Source organism: Gopherus flavomarginatus, chromosome 16 (genome assembly GCF_025201925.1).
Source record: "Gopherus flavomarginatus isolate rGopFla2 chromosome 16, rGopFla2.mat.asm, whole genome shotgun sequence".
NCBI lineage: Eukaryota > Metazoa > Chordata > Testudines > Testudinidae > Gopherus > Gopherus flavomarginatus.
Genome location: NC_066632.1, coordinates 2,979,851 through 2,995,523, shown reverse-complemented (window position 1 = coordinate 2,995,523; position 15,673 = coordinate 2,979,851). Strand labels below are relative to the sequence as shown.

The window sequence follows — 15,673 nt, the reverse complement described above, 5'->3', positions numbered from 1 at the left end:
GAGCAAAACAAGCCAGCCCAGGGAAAGCAGGTTTGCCAAGTGCACCTGCGCTAGGGGATTCTGTCAGCACAGCTGTGTCGGTCTGGGAACCCCCATCTTCACCCTCCCGGCCGACAGAGCAATGCTGGCGGAAATCTGTCCGGTAGCCTCCACCTTTGTCTACACCAGCTGTCCTGATATAGCTCTGCCGGACTGGTTAAAGGTGTAAAACTCGTGTGGCTGCAGTGACGTGGTGCGTAGCTGACTACCAGCGCTGCTTATTGGTACAGCTATTCCCGTTCAGGATGAGGAATTAGCAATACTGGCTCACAGCACCTCTATACTGGTTGAAGGCACCTTTATGCCAGTATAACTGGACCCACACTAGGAGCTGTATCAGTATATTGGTAAAACGTCCCTCCCTAGCGGAGATGGGCACCACAGGACAAATCTTGCGTGGAGAACTGGCTAGGGGCATGTCTATCCTGCAATCATGGCGCGTGCCCAGCTCACATGGCCAGACCTGAGCTATCAGTAATCACTCGCCTGGGTACTGCAGGTCGCTACTGGGTCGCTAGCTGACCGAGTTATTACCCAGAGCTCCCGCTGGGGTTGTCCAGCCTGCACCGAGACCTGGGCAATCGCAACTTCATGGCTCCAGGATCCGAGTTCGCTAGGTCAAACTGGGCTATGTCTGCAGGCACAGCCTGTGGCTGCAGTGGAGACGTCCCCTTAGTTACACCTCAGCCAGCTGAAGTGGTTCCAGGAGGGTTCTCTTCTGTCCACACCAGTCTCTGGCAGCTTGCTAGAGGTTGCAGTGGTTTAATACAGTGTTTGTCGTCACATCTCTTAGCCTTGTCTTCATGGAGGGAGATTTCCTGGCATAGCTAGAGCAGAATAAAGCTGCCACTTCTGCCACGACATATCCTGGAAAACCACAACAGCCCCTTCCCGCAGTCTGAAATCAAAGTGACTTTCCCATAGAGCACCCCGCTGGGGATGCCATTCAGTTTCTCTAGCGAGACCAGCCTTACGGAAACTGGTGGATGGATGAGGCCTAAAAACCACATTAGTTCTGGTGTGTCAGGGCTTGTCTACACTGGAAAGTTCATTTGGATTAAGGCGGGGGTGAGTGATAGCGTGAGAGCGATTGTGGAGTAACTCTGGGTGCAGCTGACACCGTCTGTTCTCTAGCCCAGCACGTCCTTTCCTCCAGAGCTGGGAGTAGACCCAGGCTCTGGCTGCCTGCTACTCTCGCCATTCGACTGTGCTTCCTCCCCTGAGCACACGGGGCCAAGGGCAGTTTGGAAGGATCCCCAAGGGAGGGCATGGAGTCACCTGACCCTGGGAGAAGGCTGGGGGAAGAGAGGAGGTGACAGCCAGGCCCGGTGCAAATATGTTTCGCGCCCTAGATGAAACTTCCACCTTGCGCCCTCCCGTCCCTGAGCCCCCGCCCAGAGCCCCCCCCCCCGCAGCAGCTCCCCCCCCGCCCTGAGGCACCCCCCCCCGTGCCCCAGCTCACCCTTGCTCTGCCTCCTCCCCGAGCACGCTGGGGCTGCTTCACTTCTCCGGCCTCCCAGGCTTGCACACCTAAGCTGATTGGCACTGCAAGCCTGGGAGGCCGGAGAAGTGAAGCAGCACCGGCATCCTCGGGGAGGAGGCGGAGCAGGGGTGAGCTGGGGCGGGTAGTTCCCCTGTGCGCCGACCCCCCCCCTTACTTGCTGCAGGCGGCCCTCCCCGCACTCCCCTGCCCCAGCTCCCTCCGCCTAAATGCCGGTGGCGACTGGGGCAGCCAAAGATCTTGCCACTGCCGTCATTGCTGAAGAAAATGCCACCCCCCAAATCCTAGTGCCCTAGGCGACTGCTTCGGTCACCTGAATGGTTGCACCGGCCCTGGGGACAACTGAGGAGGAAGCCCCAGGATGGAGGAAGGGGAGAGGCCACAGGACAGCAGCAGAGAGCAGGGGGCACAGATCAGACAATGGGAGCTGATGGGGACCAGCATCCAGCAGGATCAGGTCTCGCAAACCACTCCACGGCCTGTGATGGGAGGAGCTGGTCCCCAGCAGGGGAGAGATGGCAGGGAGCCCTCAGAGGGGGATGGAGCCAAAGCCAGGGACAGAGGCAGCTAGAGAGAAGGCGAAATCAACACAGAGCAGTTCCAGAAAGGCTGCCCCTTCCTGGCTGGGGCTGTCTTCGCAGCTTCCGTGACAGAGAGAGGAACGCAGCCCACTGCCGGGCCGCTCACCTAGGGGTGTGCAATGACACGGACGTGGCAGACGGACAGAGATCAGAGCGAGAGCCGTGGAGGAGGGGAACGGGACGGATGGAGAGACAGACAGGCTAGCCAGATGTGTATGGGGACAGGTCAAGGCAGGCAGGGAGACCGGCTGGAGGCGAGCGAGGGATCGTGGGCGTGGAGGGAGTGGCACTGGAGAGCCCCCGCCACGGTACATACACTGAGATTATTTCCTCGGGGTCGCACCTTCCTCCTCTGCCAGAGCCAGACAAGACGGCGCACACAGAAAGGGAAAGAGAGAGAGAAGAAAATAAATATAAAGGCAAAGAAGGGGGCTTGGGAGGGGGGCGGGAGGACACCAGGAAGGGCGGGGGGTGGGGAGGGGAGAGGAGACTCGGTTATCGGTCAGTTACAGATGGAGGCTTCTGCCATCCTGCAGCCACGTGTGCTCCCAGCACCTAAGCCAAGCAGGGGGCGGGCAGAGGCCTCAGAGGACGGAGGGGGAGCGGGACGCATGGCGTGAGCAGCGGAGGATGAGAACAGCGCGGGCAGGAGCAGCCCCCCATCCCCAGCCCCTCCCCTGTGCATGCTGCAAAAGAGCAGGCTCCAGCCACCCTGCGTCCCAGCCGTGCTGCTGTTAAAAGCTGCAGTGTCACTGCCTGGGTCTATCTAGTCCCCCTGCCCCTACGGGCCCTGATCCAACGCCTGCTGCTCTCCAGGGAGGCGCTTGGGGATGGGCCCTCCCTCCGTAGCCCCGGGGGTGGCGTGCTGTGCCCCGGCCTAGCCCCCTCGCAGTTGGGGAGTGCCAAAGGAGCTCAGTGGCGAGGACGTAGCAGGCTGAACTGGCTGAGTCTGCAGACAGGCAGGGTTTGATGACCCCCCTCAGCTGGCACACGGGGCAATAAATAAAAGCTGGGGGGAGGGCAGAGCACGGCTGAAGAGCCTCAAATTCATAGAGCTCCAGCCCCGACCCGCTGCGCAGGGGGAAGTGGGAGGGTCTGTAGCGGCCACCCAGCTCTGCTGTTGGCTTTGGGAGAATCCCTTATTCCCACACCCCCAAATGGTGCCTACTGGGATTCAGCACCTGGGCCGAAGGGAAGTGGAGCAGCTGCCCTGTCCCTGTTCCTCTCCCCATTGACTCTGAAGGCTGAGGACTACGTGTCCTGTCACCATTGCTAACTGTCCTTCAAACCATTCAGGGCAGAGGCGCAACAGTAGAAGTGGCCCCCTTTTTTTTTTTAAATAATTGGAGATATACTAATCTCCCATAACTGGAAGGGACCTTGAAGGTCATCAAGTCCAGCCTGCTGCCTTCACTAGCAGGACCAATTGTTCCCCAGAACCCTAAGTGGCCCCCTCAAGGATTGAACTCACAACCCTGGGTTTAGCAGGCCAATGCTCAAACCCCTGAGCTATTCCTCCCCCTTTCTCATTCGCCACCTCGGATGCCTGCAGGGGTCGCACACTCTGGCCGCCAGAGCTCCCCTGGGGGTACGGAAGGATTTCAGTGATGGGGTGATGGAGACAGAGAGGGGAAGAGACTCACCTCAGTCACTGAGTCAGTGACAGAGACAGGACCACCCCCCACCCCCAGGAATCCTGGCTCCCAGATCTAACCACTAGACCCCACTCCCCTCCCAGAGCTGGATACTGAATCCAGGAATCTGGACTCCCAGCCCCCTCTGCTCTAACCATTAGGCCACAGGATGTGTAGGGAACACTAATCAGTTCAGGGTCTGTTGGCTGGGCCCCTGGGTTGCCATGGGGGCAGGACGGAGCCGGACCAGCGCTGAGGGAATCAGGTCTCCTGCTCCTGTTTCAGGAGCAGCCTCCCTGACCCCCCGCATCTCCCTGGCTGCGTGGGACGGTGCGTGGCCTGGCCCACCTACCGCACTGTGCTCCCCAATCTCCTAGCCCAGCCTAGGGTGTAGGGCCCAAGGGACAGCTTGAGGGGTGGAGGTGGACCCAAGCCCCTTCCCCTCCTTCCTTCGGCCCCTAAGGAACAGTGCAGTCTTTAACAGGTGTCTCGCCCTCCTCCCGCCCTGGCCCAGAGGCTGCCCACGAAGCTACAAAGCTCATGCAAAAAAGAAATGAAAATCAGAGCAAATCTCCAGCCGCGTGCTGGGCCCTAGCGTGGGTCTCACCGAGCCTGCCTCACAGTGGCCATTAGGTGTCCCTCTAGCTCCACAGCTGGTATCTGGCAGTGGGACCTGCCCCCGAGTCCCTTAAAGGTAAGGCCATTTTGGGGGGACTAGCTCCCGGTAGCTCAGATTTGCCACCAGCTGGGTAGAAATCCCTGCCAGTCAAGGGATCCGATGTGGATTTGCACCCTCTGGGCCATGCTCTACCTTGGTTTACAGGGGCACAAACCGAGGAAGAATTTGGCAGGTGAGACACAAACCTCTCAGGCTAAAGACGTATCGGAGGTGACGGGAGTTTTTAATCTTGAAGTTGCGATATGTCACTGCTGTCCCTCGCACACACACGCTGCACTCCCACCCACACGGGAATACTTAGTGCTACGGAGATCGCCCAGGTAAATGCTCCTCTGCTCCTCGGTATGCTAAGAGTGGCATCTGCTTTGGGCATGCTTACCAACACCCCGTCCCCCAAGCCACTCTCAGGGTTGTGGCATTGCAAAGGTGCCCAGGATGGGCGGGGGCACCACATCCTGGGAGCCTGGAGGGGGGGGAAGGGCGGTTCTGTTGCTCTGAAGCACGCTTCATGCCAACTTGGGAAGCTCATGTTATAAGCTCGATGGAACCAGCAGTGGCAAATGGTCTTTGCTCAGATGGTGGCTGCGCTGCGCTCAGATGCATTGCGACAGTATGAGTTCGCCTTCAGCAGAGGGAGAGGGTCACTGTAGTCAATGACGTGCACGTAACACACGGGCATGGACAGGCCAGAGTTGGCTCTCAGCCCTGTGTGGAACCGAGAGGCAAATCCCACCCAACAGCTTCAAAGCAACACGTTACAACTCACAAAGCTCCCACTCACTGGGCTGGTAAGCCAGACTGCCCCCTGTTTTGAACATGGGGAAACTGAGGCACAGACAGGGAAGGTGACTTGGCCCAGGTCACACGGTGAGGCAGCAGCAGAGCTGGGATGAGAACCCAGGAGTCCTAACTCCCGGTCTTCTGCTCTGACCACCAGAGATGATCTCTCCCATCGCCAAGGAAAGAGGCCAGGAGTGCACGGCTCAAAAAATCTCATGCATAGTGTATTAGATTACACTGCCCCTTAACATTTCATGGAGCCGCCGATGCTGGGCTCAGCTCTAAAGCCCAGGTCTCGGCTCTGCTCTCCTGACCACAGAATCCTCCTCCCATTTTGCTGCTGCTCTCAAGGAAGAATTTTGCATCGTTACAAGATTCCTCTTTTTTTTTTTTTGAGCCTTTCATCCTTTCATCTTCCCTGGGAGAAACAGCTCCATTCCCCCTTTAATTTCCCTCAGGTGCCCGTCGGTTACAATGACCTCCCCTCTGGTGCAGGCTGCTGAACAGGGCTCTCCTTGGGGCCTGCCCGTGCTGCTCCTTTGGTCACCAGAGGGGGGCACTAGAAAAGTGACATCATAATATTATTAGCAAGCTTTGGTTACTGATACAAAGTGAGACAATGACTCTTGCGACTCATCGATATTCTGGAGGGGAAACTGCAGTGTCAGGGTTACTGAGCTGTTGTCCCAGCAACAGTCTGCGACGTCATGGTAACGGAGACTGCAGTGTCACGGTAACATGGACCACTGTTATGGAGAGCATAATAATATGGTTCTGGAGATGCTGTTGTCATGGTTACACTGGTTGAAGTGGGCTTGCACCTTCCATGCATTTGCTCTCGGGAGATGCAGCACAGAATCTAGCTTCTCCCAGAGGAAGGGTCAATTTCATCTGTTGGTAAAATGCAGCCACCTCTGGAGTGGAGCACAGCTACACAGCAGTTTAGGGAAAGACATGAAGAAAGAATTCTGCATCCAACTGGAATCACAGGACGAACTTAGGGAAGCAGCTGAAATTGAAATCTGGCTGGGACAAATTCCCAAGCCCAAGGCATAGTGCAATGGGATTTTTAACAGCCTCATCTCAATGGACGGCGACGTTAAACATCACCTCCTGCAGCATAGCACCTTCCAGCATTCCTCCCCTCCGTGCCCCATCGTCCCCTGCTGAATCAACACCTGCTGTGGCTTTCCCGAGGTCTCCCAAGTGGTGACCTGGCCGACCCCTGCTTAGCAATCGAATTGCCAGCAGCTCTCAGCACAGGGTGGCGTTGCTGCCGGAGGCAGCGAAAGCCAATGTCCAAAGTCACTTTTACTGAGTAGGAGCTGGGAGATGATTTTTCCCGTCTAAGGCTTTGGTGAGACTGACACTGGAATAGTCCGTCCAGGTCTGGAGTGTCCACACTATAAAAACGATGCTAAAAAACTAGAAAAGGTGCAGAGGAGAGTCATAAAGAGGATTCGAGGGCTGCAGGATTTCCTGGCAGGGAGGGACGTAAGGAGCTGATCAACAAGAAGATTGAGAGGTCAGCGGTGATTTGATTACGGGGCCCGGGAAGAGGATCCGGGGCACTGAAGGGCTCTTTACTCTAGCAGAGAAAGGCAGAAGAGCCACCATTGGCTGGAAGATAAAGCCTGACAGTCCCACATTTGGGTGTGCTGAGCTCCTTCAGACTCAAGGGAAGGAGCAATTAAGCCCCTTTGTGGAGTAGAGAGAGATACAGACAATGGCGAGACTGCCCAAGACAAAAGGCAGATCAGAGCTAACCTGTGTGGACTGGCCTGTCTTCTCTGCATGGTTAATTCAGGTGTGAGCATCCCCACTGCAAAGCTTGACCTGAATTTCTCTGTCCTCATGGGTTCTACCCTCACCCAGGCACGTCATGGCTCTGTCTGCTGAGAGGCTGCGGGATTCTTTCCAAGTCAATTGCAGGAGAACGTATCTGTCCGTTAGGAGGAATTGTGGGAAGGGCACCAAAGAACTAGCAGGTTCTAGACGGAGTTAAAGCAGATCCTGGGTTCTAACTCTCATCCCCAACCGAGTCAAACAGCCGGGACGTAAAGCCCTTCCAAACTCAGGTCCGAGGCTTTTCTGTGTGGATGGTAGAAGGGTTTGGGCTAAAACCCAGCTAAGAACCAGGGTTCGATGGGCAGTGAAGACATATCCAAAGAGGCAGGAAGCCAGCAGCAGTGAAGCAGAGACACGCAGCCCGCTGAAGGGGCAGACTGGGGATTCCTGAACAAGGCCCCCGCCTGCTGTTGTTCAGGGAAACAAGACTTGGTGTAAATACGTTTTGTAACTAAAACCAGATCACGCCAAAGAACAGCCCTGACTTGGCCCATCAATTTCTTCTCTGAATGGAGACAACCCTGCAGAGCTGCCATTATGGGCTGCCACACAGGCCAAGGGGGCAAGAAATGCTTTGGCCAAACACAAGCTCTTGGGCTCAATGCAGGGGTAACTGGGCAAGGTTCTCTCCCCTGTGACGGGCGGGCAATCAGCCTCGATGATCTAATGGTCTCTTCAGGTCCGACGCTCTAGGGTGCTATGAATTTCAAAAGGTGTCTCTTGCAATCTGGGCCCAATCCTGAGTCCCCGCAAGGGATTGGTTCACTTTGTATCAGTCCGGGAGCGATTCCCCGTTTGAAATGCACTTGAATGAGAAATTCCCCGTTTTCGGGGGACGACCCTGGCTCCCAGCAGGGGTGTCAGTGTGTTTGGCAGTGGAATCCCTGGATGGTTCAAAAAAATAGCCCCTCACCTGGTTTTCAGCGGGGAGTCGCGGCATGGAGGCCGCCCGGCCGTGCCCTTCCATGGGGAGGTAGTGGTCGCTGTCCGAGTAGCCGTCCTTCCCAATCTCTCTCATCTCCACAGACTGCAGAGGGCAAGGCAAAAAGAGGGTCACCTGGTAAAGGAGCGTCACCCCCATTTTACAAGTAGGGAAACTGAGATACAGAGTGGGGCAGGGACTTGTTAGAAGTCCTTCATAAATCAGGGGTTCCCTGGAATAGAACTCAGGAGTCCTGACTCTCGGCCCTCCCCCACTCTAACTTCTCTCTCAGACTAGGGAACATAACGCAGCTCCCCTGACTCTAACTACTAGACCCCACTGTCCTCCTGGAGCTGGGGATAGATCCCAGGAGTCCTGACTCCTAGTCCCTGGCTCTGGTCAGGACCCAGAGAACACTGCTGCTGAAAATCGTAATCCCAGACTCAGTTCTTCCTCCCAGCATCCTGGATTCCCTACCAGCCGGAAATCACCTGAGACACCCTGCCCAGCTTCCTGCAGCTGAGCCCCTGGAACTGCCTGGGGTGACAGGGCTGCTGGGATGGGGAATCTGTCATTCTCATTACCCCTTGGAGAACGGCTAAGCAGTCAGCTGGGGGACCAGGCCTGCTTAGCCTTCAGACTGAGCTTCTCCACATAACCCAGCCCTAAGGGGTCAGACCTGCTCCCCCGCTCCTGAAGAGGAGAAAGGTGGGAGTGGGTGGGGGACAGATACAGAGAGAGAGAGAGAGAGACAGAGACGGGTGCGTACGGGGATAGAGAGATAGACAGTTGTGTACGGGGATAGAGAGATAGATGGGTGTATATGGGGACGGACAGACAGATGGACAGTTGTGTACAGGGACAGACAAGTAGGTGGGTGTGTACTCAGATGGACAGATTGTGTACAGGGATAGACAAATACATGGGTGTGTACTCGGATGGACAGATTGTGCACGGGGACAAACAGATAGATGGGTGTGTACGGGGTCAGACAGATAGATGGGTGTGTACGGGGACAGACGTGTGTGTATTCGGATGGACAGATTGTGTACAGGGACAGACAGATAGATGGGTGTGTACGGGGACAGATCAATGGGTGTGTAAGGGGACAGACAGGTGGGTGTGTATGGGTATAGATCACGCTGGGCAAACTATGATCTGCGTGCATCTGATGAAGTGGGTATTCACCCACGAAAGCTCATGCTCCAAAACGTCTGTTAGTCTATAAGGTGCCACAGGATTCTTTGCTGCTTTTACAGATCCAAACTAACACGGCTACCCCTCTGATACTTGAAACTATGATCTGGGGGCTGCATCCAGCCTTTCAGACGTTTTAATCCAGCTCTCAAGCTCCTGCTGGGGAGCGAGGTCAGGGGCTTGCTCCACATATCCCCACTCTGGCTCCTACACATAGGGACAGCAAGGGGGCTCCGCATGCTGCCCCTGCCCCAAGCGCCGCCCCCCACAGCTCCCATTGGCCAGCAGATGGGGCCAATGGGAGCTGCAGGGGCAGCGCGTAGAGCCGCCTGGCTGTGCCTCCGCGAAGGAGCCGGAGGAGAGACATGCCGCTGCTTCCAGGAGCTGCTCGAGGAAAATGCTGCCTGCAGCCTGCACCCCGACCCCCTCCTGCGCCCCAACCCCCTACCCTGATCCCCCTCCCACCCTCCTGCATCCCAGAGCCTGCACCCCCAGCTGGAGCTCTCAGGACACCACCCACACCCCAACCCCCTGCCCCAGCCTGGAGCTCCCTCCCACACCCATAACTCCTCATTTCTGTCCCCACCTCAGAGCCTGCAACCCCAGCTGGAGCTCTCAGGACACCACCCACACCCCAACTCCCTGCCCCAGCCTGGAGCTCCCTCCCACACCCATAACTCCTCATTTCTGTCTGGGGTGGATGGAGATAGATAGATAGATAGATAGAGACGGTAGATGGGAATAGATAGATGGGGGGTGGATGGGGATAGATAGATAGATAGATAGATGGGGTGGATGGGGATAGATAGTGTGACAGACCCAGGCCAGTGGGGTGCAGGAGTCTGATAGAGGGCAAATATACTGGTCACTGGGTGAGTAGTTTTCTATTCCCTGAGTGACCAGAACAGGGTCTGCACTAGAATAGTCAGGAACCTGCTAGAACCAATTAAGGCAGACAGGCTGATTAGATCACCTGCAGCCAATCAAGGCAGGGTAATCAGGGCACCTGGGTTTTAAAAGGAGCTCTCTCCAGTCAGGCGGGGAGGAGCCAGAGGAGAGGAAGTGCGTGTGAGGAGCTGGGAGCAAGAGACACAAGGAGCTGAGACTGAGAGGGGGTGCCGCTGGAGGGCTAAGGAGTACAAGCGTTATCAGATACCAGGCCCCAGGACCGGCGCTAGGGGTTTGAGCGCCCTAGGCGGACGGCAATTTCGCCGCCCCACGCGCTGGTCCCGCAGCTCTGGTGGAGCTGCCGCAGTGGTGTCTGCGGGAGGTCCACCGGAGCTGCGCAAGCAGCCGACCGTCCGCAGGCACGACTGCGGCAGCTCCACGGGAGCTGCCTGCTGCCCCCTCCGGACACCCTGGGCTGCCGGCTGCCGCGGCAGGGCCCTGACCCAGGGGACCCCCCGGACTGCCGGCTGCCGGGGCGGTGCCCTGACCCAGGGGACACCGTGGGCTGCCGGCTGCTGCCGGCAGCTCAGACTCCCTCTCTGTCCCAGCAGCAGCGGCTGCTCAACCATTTAAAAAAAAATTGGGGGGGGCGCTTTTTGGCGCCCTCAAATCTTGGCGCCCTAGACAACCGCCTAGTCCGCCTAAATGGTTGCACCGGCCCTGACCAGGAGGAAGGTCCTGTGGTGAGGATAAAGAAGGTGTTCGGAGGAGGCCTTGGAGAAGTAGCCCAGGGAGTTGTAGCTGTCACACAGCTGTTACAGGAGGCACTATAGACAGCTGCAAATCCATAGGGCCTTGGCTGGAACCCGGAGTAGAGGGCGGGCCTGGGTTCCCCCCAAACCTCCCAACTCCTGATCAGACACAGGAGGAGCTGATCCAGACTGTGGGGGAGATCACTGAGGTGAGCAAATCTGCCAATAAGTGCAGGACCCACCAAGATAGAGGAGGAACTTTGTCACGATAGATAGATAACGTGTGCATGGACATCGATCAATTGATCACCTGGGAATTGGGACGGCTGTTGGGCATGTCTTCGGGGTGACCTCGCTCTGGACTCCAGGTGCCTGTCTTCTGGAACATCGCCTGTGCCCGCTCGGTGACCCAGGACTGGCTCTCCTTGATGCCCCCTTCAGGCGCACTCCTGCCAGAGCAGACAGACGTCAGGCTATAGCCCCCGTGCTGCGAGGGCCGGCCTAGAGGGGCTAACAGCAATGCAGGCAGCGCATCTGCTGTTAACAGAGCCAAGCCAGCATCGCCCAGCTTCTCTGGCAGCTAGAAAACTGTTCCAGCCCTGGGCTCTCTCACAGGGAGACTCTGCAAGGTATGGTGACCGCCAGTCCTTGCCTCTCCCAGCAGGGGGTGCTGTGGGGAGCGGGGCAGAAGCGCTGGCTGTGGGGGGAGCTCCCGGCTATGCCAGTCCTGGGCTCTCCAGCAAGCGGTGCTGTAGGGAGCAGAGCAGGACAACCAGATAGAGAACGCAAAGGACTTACAGGCCACCCCCTTGGTCCAGCTGGGAGGACGGGAGAGCGTCCTGCCCCGGGACCCCTTCCTGGGTGGGGGACGGCGGCTCCATGCGCTGGAACATGAGCGGCGTTCGATTCTGCAGGGAACACAGGAGGCATCAGACCAGCTTATGTGAAGGAAAAAAGGCTGTGAGGAGGCTCCCAAGCCAGCCTGGGCAGGGCACCCTCCTTCCCCCTGGCTGGGATGCTGGGCTCAAACCTCCAGCCCAGGGGAGGAGAATTTCACTGTGGTAGCAGCTTTCACCTGAGGGTCTCTCAATGCACTTCACAGCCAGCTCCACCCTACCCACTCCCAGGAGGTGAGTCTGCCTGACCAGCCCCATGTGAGGGGGAAACCGAGGCACAGAGTGGCAAAGGGGCTTACTCAAGTGAGTCAGTGGGAGAGCCAGGAATTGAACCCCAGGGGATGTACCTGCTCCTCCCTCATGGCCTGGAGCTTCTTGGCCTTGCTTTGCCGGTAGTATTCCATGATCATCATAGCGGCGTAGATCTTCCCGACTGTCAGGTCCGTGGCTGGGGGAGGCAGGAAGCGAGAGAGGCTGAGTATTATCAGCAGCCTCCCCTGCCCTGGCCCAGCATGAAGCAGCCCAATTCCCCCCAGAATTTCAACCCTCTCAGGCTCTGGTCTCCAAAGCCGCGTGCCCCACTGGTGGTGGGGAAAATGTGGGCAAAGACTCTGGGCCCACACAGGACTTGGCCCTGGGCACGGCAAGGAGTAGAAATGCCAGAGACATAAGGGCTTTGCAGACCAGACAGATCCCTGGGGATGGATGGACGGACGGATCGACGGACCTCTGTGCTGAGTGGCTGGGAGTCTCCAGGGCTCAGCTCGCCAAAAGTCACCCAGAAAGTCAGTGGCACATTGGGATAGAACCCAGGAGTCCTGATGCTCTAACCACTAGACATCACTCCCTTCTCACACTCCAGGAGTCCTGACTCCCAGCCACTCGCACTAACCAGGACACACATCTCTCTCCCAAGGCACAGAATGGGCATGGGCCAGCGCAAGCCCCCGTGGTGCGAACGGGATGCTCAGCCCTGTGCAGCTCACCCTGCTGGGCAGCAGTGACCTGGCTAATGGGGAGCTGTGCTACGCCCTTCCCAGGGAAGTTCCTGTGCCGGGGAGCCAGGCGGTCTGCCGAGCCTGGGAAGAGCAGGGATGCTCACATTTGTGAGGGGTGACAAGGAGATCCAGGTTCTTGTGGGAGAGGTTGGGCCAGATGGCCATCATCTCCTTCCGCAGCTCGGCGTCCATCTGCTGCTTGTCGGCTCCTCCTGGAAGGCATGAGCCGGGGGGAAGGTCAGCGGCTGGGCATCGGAGCCCCAAAATATCAGACCCCCAGTGAAAGTGCTACCGTCCTGCTCCCTGGAGCAGCCAGAAGCTCCCCTCCCACAGCCAGTGCTCCTGCCCTGTTCAATAGGGCGCCCCCTGCTGGAGTGGCTGGGAGCTCCCCCACAGCCAACGGTCCTGCCCCGCTCCCTGCAGTGCCCCCTGCTGGAGTAGCTGGGAGCTCCCCCCCAGCCAGCGCTCCTGCCCCATTCAATGCAGCGCCCCCTGCTGGAGTAGCTGGGAGCTCCCCCACAGCCAGCGCTCCTGCCTCGTTCAATACGGCGCCCCCTGCTGGAGTAGCTGGGAGCTTCCCCCCCCAGCCAGCGCTCCTGCCCCGTTCAATGCAGCGCCCCCTGCTGGAGTAGCTGGGAGCTTCCCCCCTAGCCAGCGCTCCCCCTGCTGGAGTAGCTGGGAGCTCTCCCCCAGCCAGTGCTCCTGCCCCGTTCAATACGGCGCCCCCTGCTGGGAGAGAGCAGGACTGGAGCAGTTGTGGATTGCCTTTTGAAGATGGGGCTCCAGAGCAAGGCCCTGCTGGTAAGACCCCATCCTGCGGAGGAGCCAGCTCCCCACACCACTGCCCCAGGTGCCAGAGCCTCACACTTGCCTTTGGCAATCTTGATGTCCAGTGCGGTCCTGATCAGAGCCATGAGGGTAGAGTTGAAGTGGACGGTGTTGTCATCGGCCACAGGCAGGTCCATGCGAAGCAGCCTCTGCAGAGGGGCAAGAAGAAGCGCATCACCCTCACGGCCCCCCCACCCCAGAGGCCAGTGTGAGTTTCAAAATAGGGGAGCCCTGGGGAGAACTCTGAGGTGTCACCGGGTTCAGGGCTCGGGGGATCCCCAATTCTTGCTAACCAACACCCCTCCCCCATCCCTTCTGGATGCTGAGGGGCCTACCTGGGTGCCCAATGTGAATGACTGAGGCACTCCCTTTACAACACGCATCCTTGGCCTATACCTGTCTCTGATCCAGCTGAGGATCTCAGAGAGTGTTGCTGGCATTTGGGGATTAAACCTCAGCCGCTTGTGCTGGGCCAGAATTGTCCCCATTTTAGAGATGGGGAAACTGGGGCAACTGTCTCCCCATTATACACAGTGAGTCAGTGGCAGATTTGGGAATAGGACCCAGGAGTCCTGGCTCAGGCTCCTGCTTTAACCACTATTCAACATTCCCATCCCAGAGCCAAGATTAGAACCCAGGAGACCTGACTTCTAGCTCCCTTCTCTAAGCATTAGACACCACTCCCCTCCGACAACTGGTCAGAGAACACAGAAGTCCTGTTCCAACCTCTAGACCCCACCTTTCCTCTCTGGGTTGAATCCCTCCCCGCCTTCCCCAGAGTTCTTTCCAAAGGGCTCATGGACTTTTTTTTAAAAAAGTTAAAATTAAGATAAAGAAATCAACAAAGAAAGAAACACAAACTCCACATTGCAAGGCAGCAGCGGACTCGGCATCAGCAAAGGAAAACAGGGGAGCGATAGTCAGTGCTCAGTGCACGGGATGCAGCCGGTCCCATCCAACAAAGTGCATTCTTCCCGGTGCCCAGGCAAGCCAGCGCCATGCCAGGGGTCATGCAGGGCATGCAGCATGCGGCAGGAAGCATTCCCAGAGAACACATCGAGACTCATTCATAGCTCTGGTATAGACTGCTCTAGAGTGAGAGGCCCGCAGGTTTTGTGCAAAGAATGGGTGCGTCCTCAAGGTGCGAAGGGAAGAAATGAAAAAAATCGACAGAAACTCAACATTCCTCAGAGTTCAGGCTGTTGGGCAACAAGATGCTTCGGGCTGGATTGGACAGTGGCCAACCAGTGCATTAGCTAAGATAAGGCTGTGGACCATATAGAGATGGGGTTGGGGGACGGGATCTCTTCCGGTCTTTAAAGGGATGTAACTGACGAAGGTGGGAGGGACAGCAAAACAAGAAGGGAAAAGACAGAGAGAGAGTGGGGAGTAGGACAGACAGGGAGGATGAAGAGAAAATTAGCATGAAGGTCCATCTGAGCGTGATGTCCCGAAAACTGGGATCTGTAGAGATCAGCATTAAGCACACAGGTGCTGTGTCAGGGATTAGAGTGAGGGGGCATGCAGCTCCACACTGCCCCATGGTTTGGGGAAGTAGCCCCCATCTTCCCTCTCCGGGCTCAGGACACTTTCACCTGTGCTGCGTTTTCAACCTGTCAGCGATTAGGCACCCCAAAGCCCCAGCAACAGTATTACATGGTCCTGATCACTGCTCTATGGTTCAGATCATGGGACATTTGCCACATCCCTGAGCTAGGTTCAAATCCCACTTGGGCTGGAGTTGCTGTATCGTTGCTGGTTCCCCCAGGACCCTGCCTGATTATCCAGGTGTGGCCATGGTCCACCTGGACACACCCATCCTCCCAGGTCTCTGCCAGACCTTCCCAAAATGCATTGCACTGTGTGAAAAGCACCCACCATGCTCCATGGCGAAGCATGATAGATGGGCCCGGATTTTCCCAGAAGGTTCTGGCACATGCATGGCCCTGCAGGGAGGGAGGCATGGACCGGCCAAACCATGTTACCCGCTAACCTTGTCGAGTGACCCTGGAAGAGCCAGGTCACCTGCATGGTGCTCCCATTGGGCAGGCACCCAACACCAGGCAGGATTGGCCCATAACACGGTTCTCTTGAGGTAGAAGGGACCAGGCTGGGTCTGGGATGGAGCTG

General features: G+C 57.4%; 1 protein-coding gene across 1 annotated transcript in view; it reads right to left on the bottom strand.

Moving 5' to 3' along the window:
- The window catches only part of CACNA1A (calcium voltage-gated channel subunit alpha1 A), a 163,894-nt gene that overhangs the window by 13,691 nt on the left and 134,530 nt on the right, over positions 1 to 15,673 (bottom strand). Inside the window, exons 38-44 of the mRNA XM_050925167.1 lie at positions 13,587 to 13,692; positions 12,820 to 12,927; positions 12,065 to 12,165; positions 11,620 to 11,729; positions 11,132 to 11,270; positions 7,976 to 8,089; positions 2,438 to 2,473 (exon numbers count right to left, since the gene is read on the bottom strand). Coding sequence (XP_050781124.1) covers positions 2,438 to 2,473; positions 7,976 to 8,089; positions 11,132 to 11,270; positions 11,620 to 11,729; positions 12,065 to 12,165; positions 12,820 to 12,927; positions 13,587 to 13,692 — 714 coding nt within the window. The remainder of the gene's footprint in view (positions 1 to 2,437; positions 2,474 to 7,975; positions 8,090 to 11,131; positions 11,271 to 11,619; positions 11,730 to 12,064; positions 12,166 to 12,819; positions 12,928 to 13,586; positions 13,693 to 15,673) is intronic.